This window comes from Hyperolius riggenbachi, chromosome 1 (assembly GCF_040937935.1).
Source record: "Hyperolius riggenbachi isolate aHypRig1 chromosome 1, aHypRig1.pri, whole genome shotgun sequence".
Taxonomy (NCBI): Eukaryota; Metazoa; Chordata; class Amphibia; order Anura; family Hyperoliidae; genus Hyperolius; species Hyperolius riggenbachi.
The window spans coordinates 224,224,670-224,249,452 of NC_090646.1; the positions used below are offsets into that span (position 1 = coordinate 224,224,670).

General features: G+C 44.1%; 1 protein-coding gene across 2 annotated transcripts in view; it reads right to left on the reverse strand.

Annotated features, from left to right (window-relative positions):
* The window catches only part of AP1AR (adaptor related protein complex 1 associated regulatory protein), a 99,646-nt gene extending 75,087 nt beyond the window's left edge, over positions 1-24,559 (reverse strand). Inside the window, exon 1 of one of the 2 annotated variants that reach the window (XM_068281382.1) lies at positions 24,376-24,559. In XM_068281382.1, the coding sequence (XP_068137483.1) occupies positions 24,376-24,449 (74 nt within the window). In that variant the 5' untranslated portion in view covers positions 24,450-24,559. The remainder of the gene's footprint in view (positions 1-24,375) is intronic. The other variant, XM_068281373.1, reaches the window with a different exon arrangement.
* Between the last annotated feature and the right edge of the window lie 224 nt (positions 24,560-24,783).

Below are 24,783 nucleotides of genomic sequence, written 5' to 3' on the forward strand. Positions count from 1 at the left end.
TGGGCGCCTATGGCCTCGTCCAGACTTCCTGCTTCCTTCCTGGGATCATAAGGTATTATGTAATGTATTAAGACATTAGATGCAGTGTTCTCCCCAGGCTCTTTTAGCCAGGTGCTCCACACCGCTAATTTTGGTGAGCACCCGGCTGCCATTGGCTTGCTTCTTCATCCTCCTCCTATGCTGCAAGCAGAGATGCACCAGTCAGGACATGCATTGTCCTGTCGGGGCCCACTCGGCTACTTTTCCATGCCACCCGGCTACTTTTTCAAGCCACCCGGCTGGAAAAAAATTCTGGGGAGAACACAGATGTATGACACTGATGCTTTTTACGTATGCTACACAACTTTACAACTGATCCTGATGGGATGATGGCAAATAAAGTACAAATTTCCCTACTGAACACCATGGCCTGCTCATGTCAACTGTATATAACTCTTTGTGGCGTCACTCAAACAAGTACTTGCATCAGTGGCACGACTACACACAATATGTAATGCTCTGCGGAAGATGACAGCTGTATAGAAATACTCAAGAATGATAAGTTTCCTCACAGTACTCCGAGATCCAGAGTAAAGGAATTGCCACTGACCTCATTGAGCCAAATATCAGTACCAATAATAATGAGATAGGAAAGCACTATAACTATTTAAATGAAGCCTGTGCCACCGTGTCCTGAAAGCAGCAGATATGCTGCAGTCTCCAGACTAGTCATGACCTAGAAGTTACTATGCAAAATTCATGATGGAGTCCTGAATTATTGACACATGGCAAAAAAATAAACCAAGTTGAACTAACTGGTGTAAACTGAAGACTGAAGAAACGGTCAATAAACTAATGTAGTAATGTAGTAATGTATTAAACCTGAACTCAATTAAAAAAAATGTTGTGGGGGAAAAAATAGCTAATGAAACATCAAAGCGTTTAGGAACATTCTGAAAGCTCCACATTAATTAATAAAACCATTACATGAATGATTAATACGTTTTGGTCTGAACATGAACTGCTAGCAAGCGTTTCACAAGCTCTGTAAAATATGTAACCTGTGACTGTTTCAGTGTGCAAATCACAGCATATGGTGCTTCCAACCGTGCTCAATGCTAAGTGCAAAGGAACCAAATAGAATTTACTGACAGAAACATTACCATATCTGACGGGATTCCCTCAAACTATTTGGTGGCAGCAAATATCGGAATAGAAACTAAAGAGTGCTCAATGAGGGATCCATTTCACTGAGGTTCTGTGCTAACAGCACTGGACGCATTCATCTGCTCTACTTACAATCTCCTCCTCATTCGTTTAGTCAAGTGACTCTTCTGGACCATATGTACTTTTGAACAATAATTAACCCTCTGCATGCAGGACACTCACAGCAAGCTGGAGCACTAAGAGCATTAAAAACTACTAGGATGTAAATGTATGCAGTTGCAGCAAGGGGGCATTAGCTTCCAAAATCGATTGCATGCAAAAGCAACTGCCTCTTCCTTTAAAATCCTGGCTCCCAAGCAGGATGAGCATAGCCCCCCTTATTTTTACACATACTTTTGCATGCCAGATGTCTGTCACTCACTGCTTCTTTCAGCTGTTGCACAGACATGTTCATAACTTCACATCTAAACGATTCAGAGAAGGCTTTCTCAAGAACTGATGTGGCCGGATAAAAAAAAAAAAAAAAAAAAAAAAAAATTTGTCATTAACTTGAAATGTCATGTTGGGAGAAAGGCCCGGTTCACACTTGCGGAAAAAAACAACCAGTCCTGTTGCGGATTCTAACCTGTGGATCTGTTCACATTGATCTGTTAGAACGAATCAGTTCCTCACATTCTGCTCAATGGACTGCAAATTAGGTTGTGCAGCAGTTTTTCCGGACCGCTGAGCCCAGCAGAACAAAAACGGTAGCGGAAGCACTGCACTGGGGGCAATGAGAAAACGAGTGAAGAAACTGACCATTCTAGACAGCAAAATCCACTTTGGTGATTGGGGTCAGGGGATGTGGGGAAACAGAACGGAAGAAGCTGAGTGGCAACGGAGTGAAAACGGATCTGATTGACCGGTAATAAGATCTGTTTTCACGGCTCTGTTTGCCACTTAAAGGATACCACAACTGACATGTGGCATAATGAGATAGACATGGGTATGTACAGTGCCTAGCACACAAATAACTATGCTGTGTTCCTTTTTTTCTTTCTCTGCCTGAAAGAGGTAAATATCAGGTATGTAAGTGGCTGACTCTGTCCTGACTCAGACAGGAAGTGACTACAGTGTGACCCTCACTGATAAGAATTTCCCCCTTTTTTATCTCTTTCTTGCTCTCAGAAGCCATTTTCTTCTAGGAAAGTGTTTTATAGTTGGAATTTCTTATCAGTGAAGGTCACACTGTAGTCACTTCCTGTCTGAGTCAGGACTGAGTCAGCCACTTACATACCTGATATTTACCTCTTTCAGGCAGAGAAAGAAAAAAAGGAACACAGCATAGTTATTTGTGTGCTAGGCACTGTACATACACATGTCTATCTCATTATGCCACATGTCAGTTGTGGTATCCTTTAATTGCCAGTGTGAACCGGGCCAAAGAGAAATACTGAGTATGAACCAAAGACCACCATCCCCACAGTCAAACACATACAGTGATGTGAAAAACTATTTGCCCCCTTCCTGATTTCTTATTCTTTTGCATGTTTGTCACACTTAAATGTTTCTGCTCATCAAAAACCGTTAACTATTAGTCAAAGATAACATAATTGAACACAAAATGCAGTTTTAAATGATGGTTTTTATTATTTAGTGAGAAAAAAAACTCCAAACCTACATGGCCCCGTGTGAAAAAGAAATTGCCCCCTGAACCTAATAACTGGTTGGGCCACCCTTAGCAGCAATAACTGCAATCAAGCGTTTGCGATAACTTGCAACGAGTCTTTTACAGCGCTCTGGAGGAATTTTGGCCCACTTATCTTTGCAGAATTGTTGTAATTCAGCTTTGAGGGTTTTCTACATGAACCGCTTTTTTAAGGTCATGCCACAACATCTCAATAGGATTCAGGTCAGGACTTTGACTAGGCCACTCCAAAGTCTTCATTTTGTTTTTCTTCAGCCATTCAGAGATGGATTTGCTGGTGTGTTTTGGGTCATTGTCCTGCTGCAGCACCTAAGATTGCTTCAGCTTGAATTGACGAACAGATGGCCGGACATTCTCCTTCACTATTTTTTGGTAGACAGTAGAATTCATGGTTCCATCTATCACAGCAAGCCTTCCAGGTCCTGAAGCAGCAAAACAACCCCAGACCATCACACTACCACCACCATATTTTACTGTTGGTATGATGTTCTTTTGCTGAAATGCTGTGTTACGTCTACGCCAGATGTAACGGGACACGCACCTTCCAAAAAGTTCAACTTTTGTCTCGTCGGTCCACAAGGTATTTTCCCAAAAGTCTTGGCAATCATTGAGATGTTTTTTAGCAAAATTGAGACGAGCCTTAATGTTCTTTTTGCTTAAAAGTGGTTTGCGCCTTGGATATCTGCCATGCAGGCCGTTTTGCCCAGTCTCTTTCTTATGGTGGAGTCGTGAACACTGACCTTAATTGAGGCAAGTCAGGCCTGCAATTCTTTAGATGTTGTCCTGGGGTCTTTTGTGGCCTCTCGGATGAGTTTTCTCTGCGCTCTTGGGGTAATTTTGGTCGGCCGGCCACTCCTGGGAAGGTTCATCACTGTTCCATGTTTTTGCCATTTGTGGATAATGGCTCTCACTGTGGTTCGCAGGAGTCCCAAAGCTTTAGAAATGGCTTTATAACCTTTACCAGACTGATAGATCTCAATTACTTTTGTTCTCATTTCTTCCTGAATTTCTTTGGATCTTGGCATGATGTCTAGCTTTTGCGGTGCTTTTGGTCTACTTCTCTGTGTCAGATAGCGCCTATTTAAGTGATTTCTTGATTGAAACAGGTGTGGCAGTAATCAGGCCTGGGGGTGACTACAGAAATTGAACTCAGGTGTGATAAACCACAGTTAAGTTATTTTTTTTAACAAGGGGGGGCAATCACTTTTTCACACAGGGCCATGTAGATTTGGAGTTTTTTTTCTCACTAAATAATAAAAACCATCATTTAAAACTGCATTTTGTGTTCAATTACATTATCTTTGACTAATAGTTAACGGTTTTTGATGTGCAGAAACATTTAAGTGTGACAAACATGCAAAAGAATAAGAAATCAGGAAGGGGGCAATTCACTTCACTGTAGATGGTAAGATTATAGGATTTTTTTTTTTTTTTTAAACTTTGGATGAGAACCTCTTTCCCTAAAGTCAACACTGAAGATGGGTCTTTTAAAAGAATCTGTAAGAAAATAAACGTCCCCCTATGGGATACTTACCTCGGGAGGAGGACGCTTCCAAATGCTAATGAGCCTTCCACATGTCCCCCGCAGCACCCCCGATCCAGGGCTAGCTCCTCCTAAAAATCCACCGCAGGTATTATTTACCTTTGTGATCCAGCGCAGGCGCAGTACCATCTTCCCCCCTCAAGCTTCAGCGGAAAATAGACGAGCCCTATTAGGTCAGCTCTACTGAGCAGGTGTGAGATGTCTGCCCTGTGGACCCGATTGAGCATGGCTATTTCCACTGGAGCCTGAGGGGAAAGATGGTACTGTGCCTGCGCTGGATTGCAAAGGTAAATATCATCTGCTGCTGTTGGGGTCACAGCTCTGGATCTGGGCAGCACAGAAGGAAGGTGGAAGCCTTATTAGGATCCCGAGGCTTCCCCCTCTAGAGGTAAGTACCCCCCCCAGGGGCTCTGTAAAGGGAACCCGAGGTGAGTTTGAAGAATCCTATTAGGACACAGAGGCACATTCTGCATACAATGCTCAGCCTCTGTGTCCTTACAGTGTCCCCCGAGTCTTCGCCCATGCTCTGCTGTCCCCCATAAAAAAAAAACTTTTAAAAAAAAAGCCAGGCTAGCGACACGCAGATTGTCGCTAGCTGGCTGTTTACACGAAGGCTCTCGGTCACTGCTGCTCCCCCAGTGTCCCTTCGATCCCTGCCTCCGTAAGCTTCCTCCAATCGGCTTACGGAAGCGGGGAGGGAAGGGACACAGGCGGGGAGCCACGTTATAGAGTAGACAAGTGGCTTATTGTACATAAACTTGTAGGACGTTAAAAATAGAATATACAGCGCGATTAAAAGTGATCCTTAACTGAAAAAAAAAAAGCAAGATTTTCATTTACCTGGGGCTTCGACCACCCCTGTCCTGTGCCCGCGGCAGGCCACAGTAGGAGGTTCTCACTGTGCCTACGCAGGACGCGTTTGCTGACGTGAATTACGTACGAAGATGTGCATGGCAAGGGACGCGCAGGCACAGTGGACCACGAAACAAAAGTATGCCATAGTGGGGGAACGGAGCATCGGTTTGGCACAGGACGCCTGCGGGGGATGGGGGTGGTGTTTGGTTATGGTCGAGGCCCCAGAAAAGTGAAACTCTTACATTTTTTTCAGTTAAGGATTACTTTAAAGCAAACCTGAGTGGTCTGCTACAGCCAATTACGTATACTTACCCTGGGAGGGGAAGCCTCCAGGTCCTTTAGATGCTTCCCGCATCCTCCTCAGCCAGGCCGATCCAGCGATGAGACCCCTGAAGCGCACAGACTTGATCAGGCTCGGCTTTTTCTGCTGGTTCCTGAGCGGGTCTGTGCTACTGCACATGTGGGAGCTGTGGACAAACGATTTTTCAGGGATCTCAGTGCTGGAATGGGCCGGTGGAGGAAGAAGGGGGGAGCTTCTCCAAGATCCACAGGGCCAGATTTATCAAAGCATTACCGACAGTTTTGTCTCTGTGTTTAGGGTGCTAAACCACCCATTCTACCTGCAAATAGGGGAGCTTAGTGAGATAAGAGTTCAAAATGACATACTTACCTCAGTAGTAGGAAGCCTCTGGATAGTCCAGAGGCTACCCCGATCTTATCACTCTCCTCCCCCACCAGTGCTTGGATCTCTCTTGTCAAATATGCTTCCTGTGGCCGAGCTCCCATCTGTATACAAGTGTCTCCGTACTGGGCATGTACGAGTAAGGTCCACGCATGCCCAGTAGAACTAAGCCACCTGGCATAGCTTATTTTTTTCCCTATGTGCAGAGCGCTTCATTCCACTGGCTTGCCAGTCCTTACTTGTGCAAGACCAGTATGGAGAAGCTCGTACTAGGACAGCAGTGAAGCCACAAGAAGAGCAGGGTCTTAGGCAGCTATGGAGGGCTAGAAGAGGAAAGGCTTTAGGCTTTCCACTACTAAGGTAAGCATCCAGTTTTTATTCCCTTGATCAAAACAGGTTTCTTTTAAGTACTTCACCTTTGCTGTTAGTCTATTTCATTCAATTTTCAAGATACACAAACATCTACAATACACACACACACACACACACACACACACACACACACACACACACACACACACACACACACACACACACACACACAGCATTGGATGGAATAATGCTTAACCATTTATTGTAGTCAACAACAGTCAGAAAGAATTTATTTATGCAGAAATAAATAATTGATCAATTTTAAAATGCAAGAGTCATTTTGTATGATTACATTTTTACTGTAAAGCCCTTGACTGCTCAGATGTCCAGTTAAGAGAAAGGTACTTCTCAAAAACTGTAGACAGAAAACTGGCATTTCACCCAGTGGGAAAGGAAGAAACATAGGCCCTCAAATAAATAAACGGAACCCCCGACCAGCAAAGCAGAGAGTGTCTTCCCTTATAAGTGTGGCAACCAGTATTGGCCTGCACCCTTTCCCCACCAACAAGCGATTCCCCCCCATCAACTCAGACACAGCCCCCTGCCTAGTTATGTCTGCTCCGCTGCGCACTGCTCTACATATCACAGCTACCGGCTGTGCTGCAACATACTCCATATGTCATGTGACATGCATTGGCAGCTGTACAGAGGTTGCAGGAGCACAGTCATTTATGAATCACTTCAACATTGCATTTACAGAAATAAACCCATAGTTGGTGTGACAGTTCTTTCAAACAATCTTGCACACAGTTAGGGGGCCTGGGGACCATTGTCATGTTGCTCTGCAGCAGAGGTGGTAGCACATTTTACAAAACCACATGGCATCTGCATTTCTCTCCTTTGCAGCCCTGGCCCCATATGACAGTTCAATGTAATCTTTCAGTACTAAGTGCAGAAATACAAATTAACATCTGCAGGATAAAGATAATAATAATATTTTACAGCAGGCTTCATCCCTATTAAATACTTCTAAAGTTCATAGTTAAAACAAGAATTACATAATTAATGCATTAGAATTACTGTACATGAGAAATGGATTATAACTGGTGCTGCCTTCTAAACTTCAATAATTTTTAGAATAAGAGCTCTTTCCCACTAAGATGTTGCGTTAGATGCGACGTTAAGGTCACATAACGTGCCCCTTACGCAACGCATGTGAGCTTTGAAGTTGGACGTTCCATAGACCTGCGTTATGCGTCTCTTGATGCGTACTTTTTGATGCATACTATCGGACGAAAACGGTGCATGCGGCAAGACTGTGGAGACCACCTGATTGGAACACTCTGCATCACGTGGTCCCGCCAGCCAATAAGCGGCCGCTCCAGGAAGTAAACAGTGCAGTGAATATTAATTAACCATGTGGCTAAGCATAATAGCGGACTCTCCCCTCCTCCTCTCCTGCATTTAAAACTACAAAAAAAACAACATTACTGAGCAGGTGCAAACAGTCTAACGCGGCTAAAACCGCATATAACGCACAGCATGCTGCACCTTCATTGAACGTGCAGCTTTACACTGTAACGCAACGTGGGCACTGTGAACAGCCCATTGATTTTTCATTCATGTGAGTTGGGCTGCGTTACAGGCTGCTCTAACGTGCGCCTGTAACGTCCCACTATGAAAGCAGCCTAAATAATCCTAATCTTTCTTACAGAACAGCCCACAGAAAGTACTGCAATCACTAACGAATCAATCGATCACCCTCAATTGGTGCACAAAAGAAATTTCAGTTATGCAAATTTGTTGCATGCTGTAGGAATATATAACAGTGTATATTAAATACTAAATTAATGTTCAAAGGCACAAACATGAGAAGTATAAAAAGTAGTACCCATGCTCCCCCATTGTATTTCTTTGCTGCTAGGCTTTCTCAGATGCTGTATTGGATGCTTCCTAAATGATGGATCTTGAAATGTCCTTCATTCATCCGTTTCCTTATCTTGTCTGCCTTGGTTAGTACATCAAGTGTACAGTGAGTGGAAAGCTAAGGGGTATATTTACCTAAAGGAACTTACTGTTCAATGGGAATTTACCCTAAGGGCTCTTTTACACTTAGGCTGCTTACACACCAAGACGTTACAGGCGCACGTTAGTGCGCCTGTAACGCTCCCCCAACGCACAGCAATGTAACACAAGTGGGCTGTTCACACAGCCCACGTTGCGTTACATGTAACGCTGCACGTTCTGTGCAAAGTGCAGCATGCTACGGCGTTGGAGCGGCTATAGCCGCGTTAGACTGTTTGCACATGCGCAGTGGGGGGCGGAGAGGAGGCGGGGAGAGCCAGCTACAGTAGCCGCGCACATGGCTACTTAATATTCACTGCACTGGCGGGCGCTGATTGGCCGGCGGGACCACGTGATGCGGAGTGTCTCGCTCCGCATCACGTGGTCCCGCTGGCCAATCAGCGCCACTCTGGGAGACATTATAGGACTCGAGCCGCCTAACGCGGCTCACTCTACCGTCGGCTCTTGCAGCACCATACGTTGTGTTAGGTGCACGTTATGCGACCTTAACGTGCCACCTAATGCAACGTCTTGGTGTGCAAGAAGCCTTAATCAGTTAGTCTCAGTTATAACTGAAAGAAAACTGATTTTTAAAGTAATGCCCAAGTTTTCCTATGGCCTCTTTTACACAACGCGTTTTAACTTAAATCTTCTTCCCAATGCACTGCTATGGAAAAAACGCATACTAACGTGTACTAATGCACACCAACTGATTAAGTGTAACCGGGGCCTAAAACTGCCAGCAATTTTTTTAAAAAAGCTACACGCCACTGAGGGCCATGTTTGAATTGTATTTTTGAAATACCTTGCCCATATATACATCTACCAAAGACCACAGTCAGTTGGACCTGTCAGAGGTGAAAATAAATTTGAGATGAATGAGAATGATGCTAATTATTATGACAGAATTACGTTACAGTAATTTTGAAAATCTAAACTGTAAATGGACCAATTAAATCTTGCAGTGAAAGTATTTGATCGGTCCAATTTTAGGCTACATAGATTTGCAGTAGCATTTGGAAATTCTGAAATATCTTAGAATTATTTGCACATTTCAAGTCATGTAAAAAGTTGGTAACTATATACTAAATGCCTTTAGACATCTGTAGTTTGGTGGAAAAAAAAAAACCTAAAGACATCTGTGGCATATAGGAAATGAACATTCGCAGCAGACTAAGCATTAATGCCATGGGACCAATTGACTCAGAATGGTCTTTCAAGTTCTGAGATTTTTAGATTTTTCCAATTGAAAGGCTATGCCTTGAAGTTCATTAAAATGGGGTTGCCCCCGATCCCTCTATAATGGAGGAAGAGTTCAGTAGTTTTGTCCCTATGTACGGGCTAATAGCTCACCTGTACTCCCTACTATGGTACAATAGACTGGCCAAAAACATTCCCCCGATGGTACAGTGGCAGGTGAGGTTACATCAAACATGGGATGATGTGCAGTGGCAAATGCAGCTTCAAAATATGCCCTCTTCATGAATTAATTCTGTAATAAAGGAGCCGTGTTAAATGTTCTATGGGTGCTATAGGACTCCTCCCAGCCTCCATAAGTGGGGCCTTATAAGCTCAGATGTGTGTTTTAGAGGGTGTTGTTCCCAATGCTGGCCATTTGTATTGCTGGTGGAAATGTCCCTTCATTTTGTAGTTTTGGCTTTTATGTTTTTCTTTTGCTTCTAATGTTTTGGGGGTTCTAATAGATCTGGATCCATGATCTGCTCTTTTTAACAAGCACAATCCCTACTTCTCGAAATTTCACATTAAATGTCCCTGTCAAATTTGCAATGCAGGTAAAGCCAAAAGCTACGCAGTGGTGTGTTACAACTTACTAGGGGCATCTTAACTCAAAAGGCCTCACTGCAATAGTAAGTTTACACAACGTTCATAGTGCATGCAGTGTTCTGGTATCCAACGGACTACCCCATAACGTTTATTAAAGAGAACCTGTAACAAAAAAAAAAAAAAAAAGTTCCTCTGGGAGGTACTCACCTCGGTAGGGGGGGGGGGGGGGGGGAAGCCTCAGGGTCCCAATGAGGCTTACTCCTCCGCTGTAGACAATCCAGTGCTGGCTCCACCGAAGTCTTTTGCAATCCACGCTCGACAAGCCTGACAAGGCTTGCTATATTTCTCTTCCCTGGGGGGTACTCACCTCGCTATATTTACCTTCCCTGGCTCCAGCTGGGGGCGCTGTTGCGGCTCTCAGCAGGGAGATAGGCGGAAAGAACAAGAGACTTGCACCTCCACAGTAGAGCGGGCCAACAGCGATCAGCTATTTCCGCCTATCTCCGAGCGGAGAGCTGATACTGCGCCTGCACTGGAGCCAGGAAGGTAAATATTTACCTCCCCGCTGTTTGGACTCGGAGGGCCAAAGCGAGACCGCCATGGGACACAGGAGGCCTGGGGAAGCCTCGATAGGATCCAGAGGCTTCCCCCTACCGAGGTAAGTACCCTCCCAGGGGAACTTTTTGTTGTTACAGGTTTTCTTTAACAGAAACAGTGAAGCTTACTTTTAATTTACTGTATGCTTCACTGTGTGCAACTTAAAGAAAACCTGTACTGAAAATTAAAAGTCAAAATAACCATATACAAGTCACCCACTTGAGCCATAGGGAAACATGGACACATCAGTTCTCCTCTCAGCTGTAACTGACAGCAACCGATATATAACTGATAGCAACTGAAATATTTTAGTTCTGACAAAATGTTGTCAGAACTGGGAGGGATTATTGTCAGAAGAAAATGGTGAGCTTCTGAGAGTAACTGATGGCAAGGTAACTATGTAATGTTCATTTGAAGTTACCTCGTGTTTATTTTAAATAATTTTACTCAGTACAGGTTCTCTTTAAAGGACGCATAATGTGGTGTGATCTTTTTTGTTCCATTGCATTTGTTTTTTTACAGCAACACAATGCAGCTTCCACTGTGAACAAAGCCTTAATGGATGGTACTTGGCAAATGCAGGGCTGTGGAGTCGGTCCAAAAATCCACCGACTCCGACTCCTCAGTTTAGGATTCCACCGACTCCACGACTCCGACTCCTCTAATTTGCATATTACAATTTTGTTGATTAAAAGTATGTAACATGAAATTCGTCTCTTAACTGCCAACGCTTAGGAATTTTACAAGACAACTGAAGTGAGAAGGAAATGTAGACTACTATATTTATTCCCTTTAGACTAAAACTAGTCCTTGGTAAGAGTACTTGTAAAAGGTACAAACCGGAACAAAGAACATCTATCAGGCCCTAGGCAATGTAAGCGTGGGTACATGTAAGAATGATGTGCAGGTATTCTGCAGGGGAATGAGGAGATTGTAAACAGACAACACCTCTGTGTTCAATGTGCACAGCATTCTCAGTGAATTCCCTGCAGCTCTGTGGGGAGTGCATATGTAGAGTATAGTACTACTGTGTAACAAAGTAAACCTGAGACAGATGAAATTAAAGTTTTATACATAACTGGGGCTTCCTCCAGCCGCCTTCAGGATAATCAGTCCCTCGTTGTCCTCCTCCACCACCTGGATCTTCTGCTATGGGTCCAGGTACTTGAGCCAGTCAGGCGTAGTGCACATGCACACACTCCGCCGCCAGGAGCATACTACACCTGTGCAGCACTATTGCGCAGGTGCAGAATGTTCCTGGCTGTGGGAGCGGCATGCGGCCGGACAGCGCTGACTGGCTGAATTACCAGGACTCATAGCAGAAGATCCGGGTGGTGGAAGACAGTGAGGGACTGATTAGCCTGAAGGGGGCTGGAGGAAGCCCCAGGTATGTATAAAACTTTACTTTTCACCCATCTCAGTTTCCCTTTAATTTGTAGTCACCAAACCAAATTTTAATAACATATCAAATTATTTGATTTCATCAGCAAAGGGAGTGCATACATTTGCATAAATCAGCATCAATGCAGAATTATTTCCATCTCGTTGACCATCTCTATTAGTGACATGGCTAACTATCAGGCTTTATACTTACAGCATAGATGTTATTTAGTGTATATAAGAGATTCCTGTGTACACATCATATATACAGTCACAATCAGATATGTATATCTGACTTTATAAAATAGGGGGACTGCTTTATTGAAGCAGCACAAGTAACTAATTTTGATTGGTTTATTTCATTTTTGTAGACTAAGCACAGCTATTACTGTATATATACTGTATATATACATTATTTTTAATGACTATTATCTGAGAAATAGAACAATATCATATTTTCTATTTTAATTACAGTTGCAAATTCATTAGGAGTCGGTGCATTTTTTCCCGACTCCAGGCACCCAAAATTGCCCGACTCCACGACTCCGACTCCACGACTCTGACTCCACAGCCCTGGGCAAATGTTAAATCCCCTTCAAAGAAACCATTATTGCCAAAATTCATGAGATTTCAGCTTCTGAATAAATTATCTCATCTGCTAAAGTTAAACCAGATAAGTCCATGTGTACCATGGACATCCTGGACTGTCTCGCACCCTTGAGGTATCGCTGTTATGGGTAGCTGTGTTGGCCCTTCTAGTAGCTTTAATAAATTTCATAAATACTGTTGCAGCATTTTAGTTTTGTTTTGGTTTTGCCTAGCTAGAGTGTATGCAGTTCTTATTGTGCACTAACTGGAAGATGGTTGTATTTTGTGCTAGGTTTGAGCTACTTCTGTGTATAACAATTGTGTACAGTGGCCTCAATTCACGGAGCATTATCAAACGTTTATCAAACACTTTATCAAACGTTTGATAATTTACCTCATAGGTAAAATCTTATTTTAAATTCACTAAGGTGTTATATATTTATCGAATGTTTTACCGATAAAACGCTCAACAAATATATAACAATAACAATAATATTTATATAGCGCTTTTCTCCCTGGGGACTCAAAGCGCTGCGACCCTGCATTATGCAGTCTCAAAGGCTCGGGAAAAGAGGTGAGTTTTTAGCCTTTTTTTAAAGCTGTCCAGAGAAGTAGCCTCTCGTACTGATTGTGGAAGTGAGTTCCATAGAGTAGGGGCTGCGTAGGAAAAGGCCCGAGCACCAAATGTTAAGTGTATCCTGGGAATAACCAGCTTCATCTTGTTGGCAGAGCGGAGGGTGCGTGAAGGGGCATAAAGTTCCAATAGATCCGCTATGTATTTGGGTCCCATGTGGTGTAGAGCCTTGAATGTCAGCAGGCAGATCTTAAAATTGATTCTCCATTTTACTGGCAACCAGTGAAGAGTTTGCAGTACTGGGGTGATGTGTGAGCTGCGGGGGGCATTGGCTAGGAGTCTGGCTGCAGCATTCTGTACTAGCTGTAAGGGGCGCAGAGCCTTATCTGTAGATCCGATGAACAGGGCGTTGCAGTAGTCTAGGCGGGAGGATACAAATGCATGAACCAGGGCAGGTAGGTCTTCAGCTGGGATAAGGTGTTTGATTTTCGCTATATTTCTTAGATGGAAGAAGGAAGACTTGACGCCTTAGTGAGATTTTACCCATGAGGTAAATTATCAAACGTTTGATAAAGTGTTTGATAATGCTCCGTGAATTGAGGCCAGTATATGGAATACAGAAAGTTTTTTTTTACCCAGAACAAAAAAGAAAAAAAATACTGTACTTGCTGTGGGCTCTTATTTTAAAGGGGCACAATGGCAAAAAAAATGCCAAATGTAAAATATGTGCAAACAGACAAATAAAAAAGGTATGTTTTTCCAGAGTTAAATAAGCCATAAACTACTTTTCTACTATGTTGCTGTCACTTACAGTAGGTAGTAGAAATCTGACAGAAGCGACAGGTTTTGGACTAGTCCATCTCTTCATAGGGGATTCTAAGCAAGGCTTTTATTCTTTATAAAGATAGTCCCTAAAAAGGATTTAAACAATGATGCTGGCCAGCTTCCCTGCTCGCTACACAGTTTTTTGGCAGTTGGAGAGAGCAACTGCCATTCACTAAGTGCTTTTGTAAATAAATAAATCCCTGAGAATCCCCCCATAGAGAGAGATGGACTAGTCCAAAACCTGTCGCTTCTGTCAGATTTCTACTACCTACTGAAAAGGGGCCCATACACTCAGCCGATTATCGGCCGATCGATTCAAAATCGATCTGACATGTTGGAAAATTTAGGAAGATCTGTTGAGATTACTTATTTTGCATTGGACCTAATGGAAATCTGATGGCAAAAAAATGCAATCAGATCATTTTTCAATAGATTTCATACTGAAATCTATTGGACAGCTGTTCCTAATAAAAAAAATGTTCCTAAACACATCAGATAGATCAGAGATCTATCTGATGATCTATCTGCTGCTAATCTAACAAGTGTATTTTAAGTGTTCACATTTTTCGCCATAGTGCCCCTTTAAAGAAATTACCGTATTTTTCGGACTATAAGACGCTCCGGACTATAAGACGCACCTAGGTTTAGAGGACAAAAACCAAGGAAAAAAATAATTTACTAAACCTGGTGCGTCTATGGTGCAGGGGCGTCCTATGGACCTTCTCCCCCCAATTATGTCCCCCTTGTGCCTTTCTTGAACCTCCTGTGTCCTCTGTCCACCTGTGTCTCTGTGCCCTCTTTGCCTCTTCCTCTGACCTATGGTCTCTGTCCCTCTGTTCTCTGTCCTCCATCCCCCTGTCTCCTGTTTCATCTGTGCCTTCTACCTCTGTGTCCTCCATGTCCTCTATCCCTCATGTCCCTTCTATCCCCATGTCCCCCTTCTCCATCCCCATGACCGCCAGTATTTGTAGCTGGGCATCTCAATCCCTGTATTCCCGTGTCCTCCATGTTCCCTGTCACTCATCTGCTGGGCATCTTAATCCCTTTGTTCCCGTGCCCTCTGTGTCCCCCATCTCATATTTCCGTTCTATTGCAGGTCCTCCTCCTCCACTGTCCCCGTGTCAGTCAGTGCATGTGATGCAATACATGCAATACATAGCTGTTCTGTGTCCTTCGTGTTCCTTAGCTCTTATTTCCCTTCTATCGCCGGGTGATATCCTCCGCCGTCCCACGTATCCGCCAGCGTTTTAGATACAAACTTTCAGTCACACAGCTCCCTCCATTAAGAAGTCACATTACAGCTTTGCCGATCTATAGGCAGGACAACAGCTCCATCAGTGGGGCCAATCAGTGCACTCCCTGCTACTGAGGGAGTGCAGTGATTGGCCCCAATGACGGGCTGAGCTCCCGCCCTCGGGACTATCGGCTGCTGTTTGAATGGACCAGGAAACTTAAAGCAGCGTGATTGGCGGTCTGAGGCAGCACCCCCCGCCTGATTGGCTCATAGATCGGCAAAGCTGTGCGGCGACTCCTTAATGGAGGAAGCTGCGCGGCTGCAAGATTGTGTCTTAAATGCCGGCGAACACGTAGATGGAGGATGAGAGGGACTACGCGATCAGGAAATACATGCCGGCGAACACGTAGATGGAGGAGGAGAGGGACAACGCGATCAGGAAATAAGTGATGGAGTACACAGGAACACAGCCCAGCCACAAGTATGTATCACACTGGCGGACACGGGACTGAGGAAGAGGACATCTGGCATAGAAGGGAAAGGATAGATAGAGGACACGGGTAACACAGGGATTGAGAAGAAATGCAGGGCTAACACATTGGCGGACACAGGGATTGAGGCGCAGCTCCAAATATGTAGTATTCGGTCTATAAGACGCACTTACTTTTCCCCCCCACTTTTGGAGGAGGAAAAGTGCGTCTTATAGTCCGAAAAATACGGTATGGGCAATTTATTAACCCACAAATGATTGCAACTTAGAGGTTAGTTCCAGTTAGGATCCATTTCTTATACAATTATACACTAATGGTTGCTTTAAGTGTGAGCGATCTCCCAGGAAACACATTGCTGGTGGTTTTATTATGCGTATGGACTAATAAAGAGCCATCACTCACATATGTGTTCCCTGGGGATCCACAGCAAGAATGAAAACTGCAGAGTTTTGTGCCCAAACACTGAATCTGGGGTGATTCTCCTTACCATCAGTCAGCATTGGAGAGCTGACAGCTGAGATCCTGGTCATTTAGGGATGCAAGCATGTTCAGCTGGTGAGACCTGTCTAACATGTTTTATTCACGGCTCATACAGTTACTCACAGAGCATGTGCCTTTTGTAAGCAAAAAAATTTTTTTCCCACAGTCGATTACCTTTACTTAATGACGTATCTGTAGCAAACAGGAATGAATGAGACAAATACTTTTCATTTATTTTTTAGGAGGCATGAAGCACTTTTTATAATTAAAGGGCAACTGAAGCAAGAGAGATATGGAGGCTGACATATTTATTTCCTTTTTAACACTGTACATTGCCTGGCTGTCTTGTTGTTCCTCTGCCTCTAATACTTGCAGCCATAGACCCTGAAGAAGCATGCAGCAGCTCATGTGTTTCTGACATTTCATACACTGTCAGCTCTGACAAGATTAGCTGCATGCTTGCTTTTGGTGTGATTATTATTATTATTTATTTATTTATTGATAAAGCGCCAACATATTTCGTGACGATGTGCAGTGTAAGAAAACAAACAAGGGATACATAATGATACAGACAATGATGTACATCAAATATGAACACTGATACAAAATACAGCACTGCTGATTACAATTTGATTTAACATGATGACTAAAATGTATAACTGTCTAACAGAGTGCAAGCAATTAAATTAATAACATTCCATGACACAAAAGGGTGAGAGCCCTGCCCTTGCGAGCTTACAATCTAAAGGAATGGGGTGGAAACAAGAGGTGGGGAAGTATACAGTATATGTACAGGCAGTGCGTAATTAGGTTATTTAGTGGGTGCATGGCCTAAGCTAGAAAAATATGCTTGTCGGAAAAGGTGGGTTTTGAGGGAGCGCTTAAAGATTACAAAGGTGGGAGAGTGGCGGATGTGTTGTGGAAGGGCATTCCAGAGGAGGTGTGAGGCACGTGAGAAGTCTTGTAAACGTAAATGTGAGGAGGTAATTGTAGAAGAGGATAAAGGAAGCTTGTGTGCAGATCTGAGATTGCTGTTGGGTTGGTATCTGGAGACTAGTGAGGAGATGTACAGGGGAGAGAGATTGTGGAGAGCTTTGTAGGTTAGGGTTAAAAGTTTGAATTTAATCCTCTCGTTATTTGGTAGCCAGTGAAGAGCTTGACAGAGAGGAGCAGCAGAGGAAGAGCGAGAGGAGAGATGAATAAGTCGAGCAGCAGAGTTCAGTACAGAATTGAGCGGTGCTAGTCAGTTAATTGGAAGTCCACCAAGCAATATATTGCAATAGTCCAATCGAGATATAATAAGAGCATGTACTAACATTTTGGTTGTGTCATGGGAGAGAAAAGGTCGGATGCGTGCTATGTTTTTGAGTTGGAGATGGCAGGAGCTGGTTAGGGAGTTAAAGAGACACTGAAGCGAAAAAAAAAATATATGATATAATGAATTGGTTGTGTACTATGAATAATTACTAGAAGATTAGCAGCAAAGAAAATATTCTCATATTTTTATTTTCAGGTATATAGTGTTTTTTCTAACATTGCATTATTCTATAATATGTGCAGATTACACAACACTCAGCATTCAAAATGAGTCTTTCAGAGCAGTCTGTGAAGTAATGAACTCTCCTCTAGCAGAGGAAAAGTAAACAGTTCAATTACAGTTGAGATAATAAAAGTCAGATAACAGCCCTCTCCACGACTAAGTTAGTCAGAGAGCTTAATAGCTTTTTTGCATAGAGATAACAACTGGAGTTTCTCAACTCTTCCTGTAGTGGAAACAATTAGACTGATGTATCTGATCTTAATGTTTTTTTTCTTAGCTGTACTACACATGCAAATCATAATATCATCATTTTTTTTTTCGCTTCAGTGTCTCTTTAATATGAGGAGTAAATAAGAGAAGAATCAAATATAACCCCTAAGCACCGTGCTTTGGGAACTGAAGTTATAGACGTGTTAACATTTATTGTAATTGTAATATCAGGCAAAAAGGTGGACAGGGATGGTGGAAAAACTATTAGTTCAGTTTTATTCATATTAAGTTTTAATAAGCGAGAGGACATGAAAGAGGAAATAGCAGACAGGCAGTCGGGAACCGTGTGAGGAGGGAGTTAAGGTCTGGGGCCGAGAGGTACAGTTGTGTATCATCTGCATATAGGTGGTATTGAAAACCAAATGAGTTGATTAAGTTACCAAGACCGTGCATGTAGATGGAGAAGAGGAGGGGACCGAGGACAGAGCCTTGAGGTACCCCTACAGACAGAGGATGCGAAGAGGAGGCCTGATCTGAATAAGAAACAGTGAAAGACCTTCCAGAGAGGTAGGAAGATATCCAGGAGAGAGCGAGGTCCTTTATTCCTATAGATGAAAGGATCTGTAGGAGTAGAGTGTGGTCGACAGTGTCGAATGCTGATGACAGATTTAGAAGGATGAGTATGGAATAATAGCCTTTGGATTTAGCTGTGAGGAGATCATTAGCTACTTTGGTGAGGGCTGTTTCTGTGGAGTGGTTTGGCCGGAAGCCAGACGAACTGATCAAGCAAGGAATTTGCAGATAAATACTGACTTAGTTCAACATAAATGTGGCGTTTAAGTAATTTAGATGCAAATGGGAGAAGTGACACTGGGCGATTCAGACACTTCAGCAGCCAAATAGATCAGCAGGGCTGCCAGGCAATGTGTATTGTTTAAAGTGAAATAAATATGGCAGCCTCCATATTCTTCTCACTTCAGTTCCCCTTTAACCCTGACTGTTGGAAGGAGCAATGCTGAAGCTAAAATACTTTGGACACACAATGAGATGGCAGGACTCATTGGAGAAGACCCTGATGCTGGGAGAGATTGAGAACAAAAGGAGAAGGGCATGGCAGAAAATGAGATGGCTTTACAGTATCATGGAAGCAACAAACATGAACTCAGACAAGCTGCAAGAGGCAGCAGAGCACAGATTTCCAACCCGTGGGCCGTGACACATTCATATGTTGCGGCAGCATCAGGTAGGTGTCGCCGCTCGCTGCCCCGCTCTGCCTCCCTCCCTCCCTCCCCGCCTCCACTCAGTCTGTAGTTAGAGCAGGGCTACCTATACTGAAGGCACCTATAGCTGGCTACCTGTACTGGGGGCATCTACGCCTGGCTACCTATACTGGGTGCACCTATGCCTTGCTTTGAAACTGGGGGCACCTACACCTCAATTCCTATGCTGGGGGCACCTGGCTACCTATACTGATGGCACCTATAGCCCTATGCCTGGCTACCCTATACAGAGCGCACCCATAGATGGCTACTTATACTGAGGGCACCTACACTTATACTGGGGGCACCTATACCTGGCTACCTACCTATACTGTCTACAGACCTACAGTCTGGGGGCATTTTATTTTTTTTGGGGGGTGCACCATGGCTATATTTCGCGTGGTGCAAATTGTTGGTGCTGTGCGATCATTCCAAATTTGAGGGGCCCTAACTGTCTCACTGATTGTTTTTATTAACCTTCCTGGCGGTAACCCCGTAGTTCGGGGTAAGCCGCGCAGGAGGTTTTCTCCGGCCCTGCTCGGCGGATTTTCTTAATTTTTTTTTTTTGCTGGACGCAGCTAGCACTTTGCTAGCTGCGCCAGCACACCGATCGCCGCCCCGCGCCCGATTGCCGCTATCCGTTGCGGCGCGCGCGCCCCCAGACCCCGAGCGCTGCCTGGCCAATCAGCGCCAGGCAGCGTCGAGGGGTGGATCGGGACTCCCAATGACGTCGGTGACGTCATCCCGCCCCGTCGCCATGGCGACGGGGGAAGCCCTCCAGGAAATCCCGTTCTTTGAATGGGATTTCCTAATCGGAAATCGCCGAAGGCGATCGAAGCGGGCGGGGGGATGCCGCTGAGCAGCGGCTATCATGTAGCGAGCCCTGGGCTCGCTACATGATTTAACAAAAAAAAAAAAACAACTACCGCGCTGCCTCCTGGCGGAATTTTTCATACCGCCAGGAGGGTTAATATTACTGAAAGGTTCAAGGCTTAAAGGACAACTGTAGGGAGGCTGCCATGTTTTAATATCCTTTTGTGCAATACCAGTTGCCTGGCTGTCCTGCTGATCCTCTGTCTCTAATACTTTTAGCCATAGACCCTGAACAAGCATGCAGCAGATGAGCTGCATGCTTGTTTCTGGTGTTATTCAGACACTACTGCATCTACATAGATCAGCAGGGCTGCCAGGCAACTGGTATTGCACAAAAGGGGAAAAAAATACATGGCAGCCTCCCTACAGTTGTCCTTTCATTTTTAAGTGTATTCAGGATAATTCACATTTCCATCCATTTCGTGGTTAATATTAGTATTTTTCTATTATACATATGTAATGTGTCACGGAGATCTGAGCGTTTGGCGTGATGCGTTACAACTTCAAAAAGGTTGGGAACCACTGCAGTAGCAGATAGAGGGGCCTGGCATGCTGTGGTCCATGGGGCCACAAAGAGTCAGGCATGACTATATAGTGACTGAACAGCAAAAAAGTACTTTTTCAATGAGCTGTATGGGTACCAACACATCTTTGTGTTTGTATACATGTTAGCCAGAACCCAAAGTCAGTCCACTTACTGACTTGGTTGGCCAATTCCTGAAAGGGCCAAGTTATCGTGGCTATTGGTCTGACCTAAACAGAAATGCAGATTCCGTTCCCCATAAGACATCTCCCCTTCACTCATCTCTGTCCCCCTACACTTCTCTCTGAGTTACCCCTGCCATTAATCATTTGTCCCCCTCGCTGCTTGTCAGCTACGTTCCCCTCCGCTTCTCTCCTATTCCCCTTCCGCAACTCGTCACCTCTGTCGCCCACATTTTCTCTGATTTGAAGCAGCGTCCAGGGAAGAGCCCAGGCCAGACCTCTAAGCCTTGTAACAGTGGCCAGGATTGTAAGTTGCTAACCATATTAATCTTTTTAAGCAAAAGGTTTAAGCCAGTATTAATATTAGTTCCTTCTTCTGAGACTGTACACCTTGTAGACTTAACATCCAATGCCACCCAAAGGTTTTAATTTTCAATAGGTTAGAAAGGCTTTGTAACCTTCTTCAGATTTAGGAAGTGAGACATTCTCACCTATGGGAATAGACAAGACACATGACATTTATATTGTGCTTTTCTCCAGGGCTGTGGAGTCGGAGTTGGAGTCAGAGTCGAGGAGTCGGAGCAATTTTGGGCACCCGGAGTTGGAGTCGGAGTCGTGGTTTCAGAAACTGAGGAGTCGGAGTCGTATGATTTTTGTACAAAATCCACAGCCCTGTTAAGTATTAGACTAAGGAGTCGAGGAGTCGGAGTCTGAGCAGTTTTGGGTACCCGGAGTCGGAGTCGTGGTTTCAGAAACTGAGGAGTCGGAGTTGGAGTCGAAAGATTTTTGTACTCCACAGCCCTGCTTTTCTCCTGTCAGACTCAAAGCGCCAGAGCTGCAGCTGCATGCTCTATAGGCAGTAGCAGTGCTATGGAGTCTAGCCCAAGGTCTCCTCAATGAATAGGTTCAGGCTTTAACAGGAAAGGGCCGAGAGTCAAACCCTGGTGTGCACTTAACCAATACATTATCCAGTCACACCACACACAACACAGGAGGTGAAGATATTAGCTTACCAAAAGCCAATATTGGTAACGTTATATCACTGAAATTCAAACTCTGTATACACTATATATACTTCAACCACAACATTTAAGTGATTTAATATAAATACCATAAGCATCTGAAAAAATATGAAAAAGTGAAGTTATCCAAATAGAATGTAATAATTGTACTTTATTAAAAAAAATTCACAACTGCATACACACGTCAGTTGTGATTGGCCAATCAATGGCCGGTTTTTACCACATCCATGTAGTAAGAGGACCAACAGATTTAGAATACTATTAACAGATTGTGTAGATAAGCTTTCATACCACATGGAAGTGGTAAAATTGGCCAATCAAAATTGGATTTCTGTACCATGCATAAAAAGGTATAAGTGAAAAAAATAGGCACTGGTCTACTTTAGGAGACCCAGCAGGGAAGAATTCTCCAATAACAGCGCCATATACAGCGCAAAGCATTGTGATTGGCCGAACAGTGTGGGAGTAGTTTACTACAACCTTGCATTTTGAGAGGATACTGTCCACCCAATCACGTTAGCTGAAATTCCCTATGAGAGTTCCTTCTAGGTCAGCTAAAGTAGACTAGCGGCAAGAAATGTCCCCAGTTTAATGCTGGATACACATGGTTCGTTCCCGCACTCGATTCCCGTCGATGCGCCGCTCGATTCCCGTCGATTCGTTTATTTCCGACATGTTCGATTCGCGTTTCGATGGATCGTTAGGTCGATTTGCCATACTTTACATGGCAATCGACCTAAATATCATCGAAATGCGCTCGGAAATGTTTAGGAATAATCGATTCGTCGGGAATCGTGCGGAGCATTCGATGCGGGAACGAACCGTGTGGATTAAGCATAACTTGCCTGGGGACCCTGGTCCACCGCCATCATTCCACACTGCACTCCTCAGTAAGCTAGCTGGCGGACTCAGCCAATCAACGGCCAATGTGCATGCACGGCCAAGGCTGCAGAGAGTGCTCCCATTTACTGGGTGCATCTGCTGAATATGGAGTTGCAGTTTTCCCTCTAACTGCGCAAGAGCAGAACCCTCCTTGCCACGGGAGCATGATCGAGGAGGCTCCTGGCCAAGGGCCGTGCATGCAGCCTTTGGAGGAGCACAACTGATGCAGGGACAAAAACGACTACAGGTGGCTAGAAGAAGCCCTAGGTAAGTTAAACTGGGGACATTTTTTTAGTTTACATTTCAAGACCATAACCAAGCAGGAGAGCTGCCCTCCATTTACAAAATATAATATTGGTAAATTCCACAGTGTTAAGGTGCGCACTAAGGCTTTGTTCACACTACAAATGGCTAAACGCAAACGCTGAGCGTTTTTCTGGCTTTTCCTCAATAGTATTTTGAGCGTTTTTTAACTGTATGGGATAGCATTTTTCTGCGTTTTCCAGCTTTTTGCGATTTTACTGCACGTGTGTTGCTCTCCCATACAGGAAATGGCCACTACAGAGGAAACAGGTGTTTTATGGGTAATCTGCAAGATTTACTGAGTAAAAGCGCAGGAAAAACGCTGATTATTGTGAACAGCCCAGCGCTTCTGGGGTGATTTTGAAGCGCTCCTATCTTTAACAGTAAAGCGCTAATCGCTCAAAAATGGTGCAGGTTACGCGTTTGCGTTTCAGCTAATCGCTAAAAAACGCAAAATGCTTAAATGAGAACAGCCACATATACTTAACATTGACCAAGCGCTTTTCAAAACGCTAGCCATTTCCAGCGATGCTGAAATCGCCTGAAAAGCGCTCTAGTGTGAATGGGCCCTCACAGTACAAATTCCAGCAAAGAATCGCCTGAGCAGATCAGATAAATGTGATCATATTGGCAGAAAATAACCTCAATGTCTCAAATTGACCTTAAAAAATTCTAATGGAAATCATTCAAAAGGAACATTTAGTCAAAGGTAAAACATTTTTATAACTGGTTGTAATGGAAAGGAAGTACAGATTAATTCATCAATGGCAAATAATCAATGTATTACAACATTTTATTTTCGATTAAATCTGATCACTCAAAGTCGTACGGTTTGAAAGTTTAGAAAGGAAGAAATACCTGGACGAAAACATTCCTATCCACCATTACTATACAGGATTAATACAATCCTTACAGATAAACTGAAATTATTCAAACAAAAGGTTGCAAAAAAATAATTCTACAGTAAAAATACAGTAGCCAGAAAGAACCTAGATTGCCTAAACAGAATCGTGATCACACCAGTGCTGGACAGACAGCACAGACGTCTGAATCTGTTGAATAGCCAGTGCTGTAGACATGACCACCAGAGTTCATCCAAACAGAGTTGGATGTCCTCATTAGCCTGCATGCAGTGGTGGTGATAATGACAGCAGTGTCAGATGTCAGGGACTGTCCCAACTCTCCCTTGCCGCCATCCACCCGGGCTCTGCAGCAACAAGGAGGTAGTGCTAAACCTATCAGGGGACAATTGCTGCGACCCCTGGCAGACAGATGGCAATGGCATGACACTGCAGTACTGCCCTCCCCCTATCACCACTATGCAGCCCTCCGACTCACCCTCCTCCTGCTCTCTGGATCCTGCTGCTCTCTCTACGGAAGAGGCTGCAGCACCTTGTCCAGCAGATCCCCATGGCATACTGACCCGGGAGCGAACAGAGCAGCGCAGGGGACGCGCTCAGGCGCGCTCTAGCTCTCCCGTGCCCGCGCCTCTGCACACCGGCATTCCACGTACATTGTGGAGTACGTACCGGACGTGAGGTTACTGAGAGGAAGTGGGGGTGGCTTTCGCACAATGATGAAGGATGGAGGCAGGGTTGATGTTATGTTCTTTCGTTTTGGTAGTGGAAGAACTGCTTATAACTTGATAGAACTGGAGGCTTGACACCACGGTGGGTTGTCCTTGAAGTATAGTGGGGTGTACTTGAAGGATACCTGAAGTGATTGCGACAAGGAGGCCCCTAAATT